The sequence below is a fragment of the Topomyia yanbarensis genome, chromosome 1, assembly GCF_030247195.1.
Source record: "Topomyia yanbarensis strain Yona2022 chromosome 1, ASM3024719v1, whole genome shotgun sequence".
In the NCBI taxonomy this organism is placed as follows: domain Eukaryota; kingdom Metazoa; phylum Arthropoda; class Insecta; order Diptera; family Culicidae; genus Topomyia; species Topomyia yanbarensis.
The window spans coordinates 205,627,793-205,637,194 of NC_080670.1; the positions used below are offsets into that span (position 1 = coordinate 205,627,793).

At 43.1% G+C, this 9,402-nt stretch overlaps 1 protein-coding gene and 1 long non-coding RNA gene across 2 annotated transcripts; one reads left to right on the forward strand and one right to left on the reverse strand.

Annotated features, from left to right (window-relative positions):
* Window positions 1–376: 376 nt before the first annotated feature.
* On the forward strand, window positions 377–2,054 carry LOC131676187 (uncharacterized). The gene is made up of 4 exons (XM_058955309.1): window positions 377–689; window positions 731–905; window positions 967–1,673; window positions 1,737–2,054. The coding sequence occupies exons 1-4, from the start codon at window positions 377–379 to the stop codon at window positions 2,009–2,011; spliced, it is 1,470 nt and encodes a 489-aa protein (XP_058811292.1). The 3' UTR covers window positions 2,012–2,054.
* A 6,143-nt stretch (window positions 2,055–8,197) lies between these two features.
* LOC131676482 (uncharacterized) lies at window positions 8,198–8,736 on the reverse strand. Its single transcript, XR_009303194.1, has 3 exons — window positions 8,631–8,736; window positions 8,469–8,560; window positions 8,198–8,413 (listed from the first exon to the last, which is right to left on the reverse strand). It is a non-coding gene; the product is annotated as an uncharacterized LOC131676482 (long non-coding RNA).
* Between the last annotated feature and the right edge of the window lie 666 nt (window positions 8,737–9,402).

Genomic DNA, 9,402 nt, shown 5'->3' on the forward strand with positions numbered 1-9,402 from the left:
AGACGGAGCCAAAGCAATAATTCCGGAACTAAAAAATATCATGCGATTGATAATGAAAACTCTTTGCGTGAGAAGATTGTCTTGTTCTACCAGAAAAGGTAAAATTAAATAAGGGGAAATGTTGGTACAATATTGATTTACAATTCTGTGTATTAGGTTCGATGGATCTGAAGAGCAGAAGCATTTTCTAAAGTCGTTGGTTGAAACTGATATACGTATTAGTGAAGATGCCCATGGAGTATTGGGCAAAGTTCGGTGTAATTTATGCGAACAAGCAAACTATATTATTTGTCGTCCCGAGAAGACTGGTCGTTGGAGGGTTTCTAACTTTTTTGCTCACATCAAGAACGTCCATAAGGTAGAATTTGTGACTACGATGAATAGCCAAAAGCGTCCGTTCGCTGCTATATTCAGCTCGACTCTGGATGACGCCGAGACGTCAAAGCGACAAATGAAGGACGCGTTGTACACCGAATCTATGGTCGTTGAGAGTCTGGATGATAACATGTCGGACAAAATCAGTCCTTATCAGTGGAGTATTGAATCAGATGAACCGACACAATTTGAGGCTGGGTGTACGTCATTTTCTAACGATGAACCGGTTATGTCAGATCTTGTTACAGTTGACATAACTCAACTGTCCCACGATACATTGTGCTGTGATGAAGAATCCGGCAATGGCGAAATGCGTGAGTCCCTCGTTGCCACTTGTTCATATGATGCCGAGCAGTTAAACTTGGATCGTGCTACGGAACGGCCGACCGCAGCACCAGAGATTTAGAGGGCCGCACCATCACTTCTTCAAATACAATCGACATATTATCAAATGTGTCATCTCGTAGCGCCAAAACTCGTGGCCAAGGAATGCGGTATACTATGCTGGAAAAAGATCTTTTTACATATAGGTAACGATATTTACATTTAGACCTTGTGGAAATAATGAATCATATCACATGTTCCCTGTAGATTCATACAAGGAGTTAAGGAACTCTACGAGTTCGATCGAGCAAACACTCCTTCACCGCACATTCGGACAGTGCAACGTTATTTAAGCAAAAGTGCTGAATGTTCTACAGAGGGCAAGCTGATAATAAAAGAGCTGAAGGAATATCTGGAAAGAAACCGATACCCACTTGCAATATGCTGGAGCGAAGATGCGACCAGAATTACCGGTGGCATTGAATATAATCTGAACGAAGACAAACTCTCTGGTCTGGTAGCACCAATCGGCACAAATGGAATGCCCATCATGAACCTATTTAAATGTTCTTCGCCACGGAAAGTTTTAGCGGATATACAAGATAACCCCATCGGACGCAACGTTCAACTATGCATGGCTCAACCCATTTGTATGGACGCAGCTCCATTTTGTATACTTTACAACTGCACGAACAATAAATTTTCAACAACCGATGTTCTAAACAAGTGGAACTTTGTTCAAGCTGAAATGGACAAAGAAGACATTAAAGTTGTTTGCATGGCAACTGATGGTGATAGCCGATTCATTGGAGCTATGCTGAAAAAAATGAAGCTACCGAATCATAACGACAATCCCTTTGGTGCTTGGTTCGTATCCAACACCAACAATGACAGTCTATGCGTTCAGGATCCAACTCATCTAGCGAATAAATTTCGGACGAGGCTTGTCAATCAGACCAAGCAGTTGATACTCGGTATAAAAACTAATTTCAATTAGGAACTTGCATAATAATCTGGACCACCTTAAAATTTTCCAGGTCGGTTTCAAGTATCGAAAATACATTTAGAAAAACTAGTGCGTGATGTTTCGAAAGACCAACACGGCTTGGCCGAAGGAGCCCTTAGTGATAAGGACAAGATGAAATTTCGACCAGTAGAAAAAATTACATCTGAACAAGTCATGTCAAGCCTCGATCAGCATATTCCTCTTTCCAACGGCACTGTGGCATACCTGAAAATTATTTCATGCATTATATCCTCGTACATGGATCCATCGTTATCGCCGTCGCATCGAATCTTTAACGTGTGGTGAGTGATGGGCATTAGTACGCCTACATCATACACATAGAATTAGAACTCACTTTTGTTAGAAACAATATTTCAACTGTATCTTAAGGAACCACAACTTCGAAAGGAGACTTATGTTGATTTCGTTTTTAAATCAGAGTTGCTCTAGGTTCGCTCGGAGCTGTCACTTTTGCATGGAAACTGTAAACATTAGAGTGAACCTAGGGCGACTCGATTCTAAAACCGAAAACAGCATTAGTATTATTGTTTATAATTACAGGAAAGCTCTGTTCCTGATTAGGTGCTGGCGCAATTGGTGCATCTCGAAGCATAACAATATACAAAACTGTATAACGACTAATGCCAACTGGGGACTGGAAATAAACGCCCACACGTTAATTAATTTCGTTGTTCTATGTAGAACAAAGAATCTTGAATTCACAATAACACTACTTCAAAGTCAGACATGTGAAGGAATTTTTCGTGATGCTCGCTCATTCACATCAACAGAATCTACTATAGTCAATTTTACGATGCAAGGATTCGAAGCTCGCCTGAATAAAATACAAACCAAAAGAGACATCATGGCAAGACAACAACACAATCTGGCTTTTCCTCGATTGAAGGCTACTTCTCATTTCCCGCGCAAAGAAGTACTTCCCGGTGATATCGAAATATCCGCTGTAGTGGAGCAAGCCAAGCAAGCAGCATTGGAAATCGCGCTCGAATTGGGATTTGATTTTGATGATATTTCATTCGAAGAAAGCATCGTTTTAAGGCAGCCAAAGCCAAAACCAACACTTGAGTGTGGAAATTTTGAATTCGTTACTATTCCCGAAGAATTGATAACAGATGGCAAAGACGAAATATATGAATCAGCCGAACTGTTTTCCAACATTGGAGAACCTTGAATTTAAAGGATTCCAGCAATTTTAAGTATGTCTTCAGGATAAGAAATCGGAAGAATAAAATTTCATGTTCATGTGAAAAAGAGGACCTTTATATGAATGCTGACATCTGGATTACAAAAATGCTCGACGGATAGATTGTATCGTTTTCGTGATTCTAAACTGGAAGCTGCCGCAAATTATGGAGTGAGAGACTCAAACGCAGTATATACAGACATTACAGTGGGTGAGTTTGTTCTGCTGAAAATCAAGAAACGTTTCGCTGTCTGTAAGGTGTATGGATTTAAATATCTCAAAGGAATGAATTGTTCATGCTCATTATCAACGATGCCAGTGAAGGTTCCTGAAGGTGCGCGATCAAGAGGTGTTGAACTACTGGGTAGTTTTTTCGATATTGTGCCATGCGACGAGGATTACAATTTAGATCTGATTAGTAATACTAAAACTGTAAATATCGAATGTTATGTGTCACACTTGATGAAACCATCGATATATTCATCAATATTGCATTATGCAGGAGTGACCGTATCGTACATTCAAAATTTGAATTAGAAAATAGAACAAATTTCTTCCATTATTCAATTTTTTGATCAGAAGCCATCTTAATAAAATGAGACTTCATTAATCAGTTGTTTTATATCACATTCGTGCACACGCGTGCTTTACTACCATTATCCGAAAACTTCCATCTAATATGTGAAAACAGTTAACGAATATTGAACATGTATTGCCAATTTCACATCGCATTGGCGAGCCGCATAAGTATGCTCACTCTGTATCAATGTGAGAAAGGGGAAAATGAATATCAAATCATATGTGTCCCGTTGGTGTATTTGTCCCTTGCGTCATGCTTGAACTGAACCAATAAATCCTATCAATATTATGAATAGGTAACCCTCAAAGCCGTATTATTGTGTCGGCGCACTTTTCAGAAATAATACGGTCACTATACATTTGTCATTTGCCGATCAATGCAAAGTAAATGGGCGGTAACAATTATTTTATAACATTACAACATTACAAATTATTTATACCTAGGTTAGCAATTCGTTAAAACATGAGTGTTATCACTCGGTTAAAACAATTTTGTTAGAGCAAATTCCTTACTGTCTTCATATGTTGAAATCAACAAATGTTTTGACAGTTGCCGGACGTATTCCATCAATAGTCAGAGTACTTTGATTTGAATGCATACGTATAGATAAGTATAGATAGTGTGTAGTTGCGTATGGATCGAGTACGATTACGAATTTGAACGTTGTTATTTACCTAGAAACTTCATTGATTGTGTAGAAGAAAATTTAAGCAATTGGCATGACTATTCGTGATAATCCGTATGTGTCATTCCCCTCGTATCCCCCATATGCTTGTTCATATGTTAGTGGCGCCATAATTTCAAATGTGGCCACAGTCCCAACTACAAATATATTTAAAATGACCGTTAAAGCGGGCGAAGCTTTGTTTTTGAGTGTTATGTCTGTTAGTCTGTGCTAGCACTATGAAAAAAATTGATTTCTTTTTGGAAACTTTCATCGTATGCTGACAGGGAAGGGAGGAATGGAAAAGGGTCTGTTCTCCATGTTGGGAGCGGCTCCTAACAGCGTCTGTTCTGGAACGGGCGGCTGAAGAAGAAATGCGGTGCTTTGTAAACTACACCCAAGATGACAGCCCAATCATGAGGACACGGCAATGTCTAATATAATTTGATTGGAAACTCGGTAGTTGGAACGTCAGAACCCTGTTGCAACCTGCGAAGGAGGCCGCCCTTCTTGTTCGGGAGCAGCAAAAAGTGAAGATGTAGATCGCAGACCTTCAGGATGTTCGATGGTACGAGAATTGCGCACAGTAAACCCTACTGCAAGTACCTCAAAGGCCACATCAACTACAAAGGCGGCGCGAATGCAGAACACGGAGTGGGTTTTGTAGTGCTTGGTAAGCAGCAGCGACGGGCCATTAGATGGAGACCGGTGAGTATGTTGAAGATAAAGAGCAGGTGCTTCAACCACAGACTAACAGACATAACACTCGAAAACAATGCTTCGCCCGCTTTTACGGTCATTTTAAATATATTTGTAGTTGGGACTGTGACCACATTTGAAATTATGGCGCCACTGACATATGAACAAGCATATGGCGGATAGACCGCTAGTGAAAAATTGTTCCCAAACCTGAGGGGTAACCCACCAGCAAATGAGTGTTTGGGACCGTGCATAAAAAGTGGAGCTAGTGTTCTGGGAAAATTGTCGGATCGATGTTTTTTGTGGGAATTCCCTCATAGTGTTATGTCTGTTAGTCTGTGCTTCAACTTCGGCTTGATGATGTAAAAAATAAATTCTACACAAAAATGTCAATGAACGAATCGAAGATAGCCGCACAGGAGATAATCTGAACGCAGCGTGGCACCAGGTCCACGAGGCGATCAGTGCAACAGCCACAGAAATGTTGGGTACCACATGGAGAACCCTGCGGAACGACTGGTTCAACACTGAGTGCCACAGAGCGATGGAAGAGAAAAATCAGGTCAGAAGCCGAATGCTTGCAGCGGCTAAACCTTAGGACAGGAAACGATATAGTGAGCTGAGGGCAGCTAAAAAATAAATTCATCGACGTAAGAAACATGACCTCGATGAAATGGTGCTCGCTGAGGCAGAGGGAACGAAAGAAAAGCAGCCTGACGCAGGTCTTGATTAACGATCGGGACGGGAATCTGTTGACGGCTCGTACAGGACTGACTTCCAGATAGATGTACAAAGGGACGGAACCATCATCAAAAGATCTCATATGATTCTTGGCTTCGCGGACGATATCGATGTCATTATAGTTGATCGCAGAGCAGTGGAAGAGGCATTTTTGACTTTTAAAAGGTACACTACAACAATCGGACTAACTGTACATATCTTGGAACACTAGTGACATATGATAACGATGTTAGCTGCGAGGTAAAAAAGCGTTTTGTGGCTGCGAATAGGACTTTCCATGGTTTACGCAGTCAGCTAAATCCCGGTAGCCTACAAACACGCACACAACATGCTTTATACAAATCGCTGATACTCTCTGTTGCTCTGTACGGTCAAGAGACATAACAGTTGAAGCAAGCAGACTATGGAGTTCTTGGTGTGATTCAGAGAAGAATTTTGCGTTCAATACTCGGCGGCACAGTAATAAATGGAAAATGTACCAAGTATACAAACATGCTGACATTGAAAGGCCAATAAAACACGGCAGATTAAAATACACCCCGCACTCGCTGGCTGTGTGCAATTGACGAAGATGCTCGTGCAGCAGACATTCAAGGATAATGGAGAATGGCGACCCAAGATCGAGTAACTTGGAAATCGAAGTGCTGTGATGACAAATCTATAATATCTAGGTTTATAATCAGTCGGACGAACTTCGTTGGGCCACGAGAACTCGAAAATTTCCGGAAGAGCTGCCGAACCCATAGACACCAAGAGGCAATAGCAAACTAATGCACTAACTTAGGTTCTACTTCATTCCACGCTTACCCACATTCGGTGGAATCTTGGATTCCTGCGAAAAAATCACGAAGGCCCTGCTTCGCTGATTGTTGGGAACTCCCATTTCCCCGAGTATGTACAGAATTGCAACCTTCCTGGGTCATATCATAGCAATGCAAAACCCTCATCCGATCATGTCGTAATGGATATTATGGTCATTAGTTCCGTCGGCACTCGCTATTTGAGTAGCTCTACGAATGCGTACCTAGCGTTCATCTAGGTCTTGATGACCTCAATCGTATCGGTACCGTCAAGTCGATCTTTGCCATCGTTCAATAAACCATCCCGAAGTTCTGTTTACTTCCGTTCGCTCCATGCGGCGTTACAGTTGTAAGTAGGGGTTTGCCCACCACTCGTGTTCTTGTTTGCCCGGCGGACCCTTCTTTTCAGGGCGGCCTACGTGCTTCTACAGAATTTCGGGTTTTCGTTTCACAACAAAAAAGATAAACAAACAAAATAAACTAATAAGTTTACCGACTTTATTTCTCCTCTGCTACACTGTGTACTGCTGTCGATCTGCTGATACCGTTGGTGGGAAGACGGGCGCTTTCTTCCGAACCGGCAGGGACTACAACGGCCGAGTTCTTCCGGAATGTCGTTGGCTGCTCCGGCAGCGGTCCTTTGCGTTTAGCTAGGGAGGTGAGCTTGGCTCCTTCGTTGGAACCTCCCTAGCGACGATGGCGAACTATCGCCGGATCGACTTGCTCGCCGCAAGCGATCCCGGAATTCAGCGCGGTGCACTTCCCAAGGGGAACCTTTGTCCACCCTGCTTCGTTGTTCTTGGCTATTAGCTATAGAGGAGAGCTAGGCTCGTTCGACTTATCTGTATATATAAAAGTCAATGTTTGTATGTATATGATTTATGGACTCCCAAACGACTGAACCGATTGCCGTAAAAAATATACATAGTAGGCCTTTGTTATGGAGCGTGTTTGTGTGCTATTGGTTGGGGATAATCTTCCCACTAGATGGCGCTTCGGAACAAATTGTGTTTCCTCATATTTCGTTGAAAGGCGCAGCAACGCGCGATGGGTATTAGCTAGTCCTCTATAGCGAGAACGGTCGGTGTTCGGTTCCTTGGATTTTAGCCGGGGACGCGAGAAGGCTCATTTACGGATAGCTGCCCCCTTGTTGCATTTCCACATACCAATAAAGAACCACAAAATTTGCTCATGCATAAATTTATTGTGACACAGTTTCACACGCTCCAAGTCATGCTCTTATCTTCGACACTCTTTCTCTAATCACTCCTCCTTCACTTTATTCCTCCACCATTTTCCACTTCGATCTGAACCTAATTGCCGCTCACTCTATCAGCTTACTCCTCGCCTTCATCCCCAGTGATGGAACGTACTCACCATCGACATGTCTGCACTCGACGTCACACGGTCTCGTAGGATCGTGACGATGTCTCTGAGCTCGCCTCCGTCGGCTCAGGAAACAGTCGTTCGATACGGGCGGCCAATCCCTTGTCTTTTCGCTCCAGTAGTGGAATGCTTCCACTCCTTGTCTCACGCCGGCGCCCTGCGTACCGACGCTTGGCTCGTTCGTGTGAGTCGCGCCGAGTTGATCTGTGCCGTCGTTTATCTCAGGATCGACAGACGTGTCGGCTCGATTTGCGCCTTCCTTCGCGCCTGAAACAACAATTGTATCCACTCGATGTGCGTCGTTTGTCGCTGGCTTGACAAGTGTACCACTCCGATCCGTGCCGTTGTTTGTTTCGTGCTCAGCCCGTGCAGGAGTCACCCGGTATTTGGCCAAGAAAAACGTCCCGTTCCGTGCCGTCCGTCTCTGGAGAAAGAAAACCAGGAAAAAACCGCCCTACAGGGAACACTGTCAGCTAGTTTCTCTACTGATATGGCCTGATTTGGTCTTACTCTTGTCTCGGGGCGATTTGTCTGATGGTTGCGGTTCTCGCCGGAAATCAATCCTTTCTTTCAGACTCTTTTTCGGCTCGCTGCTTGCCTTGCACGTGGTTCGTGCTGAAGCCTTATTTGTTTTCTAAAATGTAATTTTCTTTATTCACCACCAGCTCGTCAAGATAGAAAACATTTACCTTTCCGTGTGCTTTTGCTCCACTCCTCAGTGTCCTTTCTGACAGGCTGCTCTCACGCTAGGTTTTTGCCGGCCGAACGGAACGAACTCTTCCTAAGAATGAGAGTTTTCATGCGACACTTGCGAAGGTTACTTTCTCTCACATTATTTACTGCTTAATTACCTGTCTTTATATCAATCTTTGCAGCTTATATGCCACTTGGCTTTGTCGCATGTGCCAAGACTATGTTTGGCGACGGAGACTCCTGACACACCCGCACGGCTCAACATTGGCACATGAAATGGCGACGATCAGCTTTTCTTAGTCTTGTGTCACTGCTGATTCCAGCGGAAATATTCCTCTCCATTTCTCTATGTGACATTTGTCGATGTAGAGTTTAAGCGGAAATGTCTCATTTTCATTTTCGTTTGTCGTTTGACATTTCTCGATGCGTCATTTTTCGGTGCATCGTTTTTTCAAAAGGGCGTGTGACGATTTATTTGTAAGATGTGTCAAAATGTGAAGTGTGTTTAATCTTTGCATTCGACATGTACACGAAAAAATTGAAACGTTACACCCTCTTCGGCAAACCAACACCACTCACACGAGTACCCGAACCACGGGTCGGCACTTTCTGACGGAGATTTTCACCGTCACTCGCGCACACTTCACCTCACAGGTTAAACCTGGCGGGAACCTGTCCCGAAAAAAAACAAAACTGATCGGGCGTCTGTTCGATGCCGTGGTTCGTTACTATCTAACTTATCACTGCGATGGCCGTCTTCCATCCGACCAAAACAAAACCGACAAACCGCCTATATCTAGCAACCAATTGAACAGCAACAGGAGTACGGTGACCTAACTTATCCCTATGTCATTTATCTACAAGTGTACTACATAAATTACTACACCTATCTGGACTGAAAACAACGTTCATGGACTATTATTTAAACGA

Coding starts and splice junctions, on each gene's coding strand:
- LOC131676187 (XM_058955309.1), top strand. CDS start 377: ATGAATAGCCAAAAGCGTCCGTTCGCTGCTATATTCAGCTCGACTCTG. Junction 690..730: donor ATCCGGCAATGGCGAAATGC/GTGAGTCCCTCG, acceptor GATGCCGAGCAG/TTAAACTTGGATCGTGCTAC. Junction 906..966: donor AAAGATCTTTTTACATATAG/GTAACGATATTT, acceptor TGTTCCCTGTAG/ATTCATACAAGGAGTTAAGG.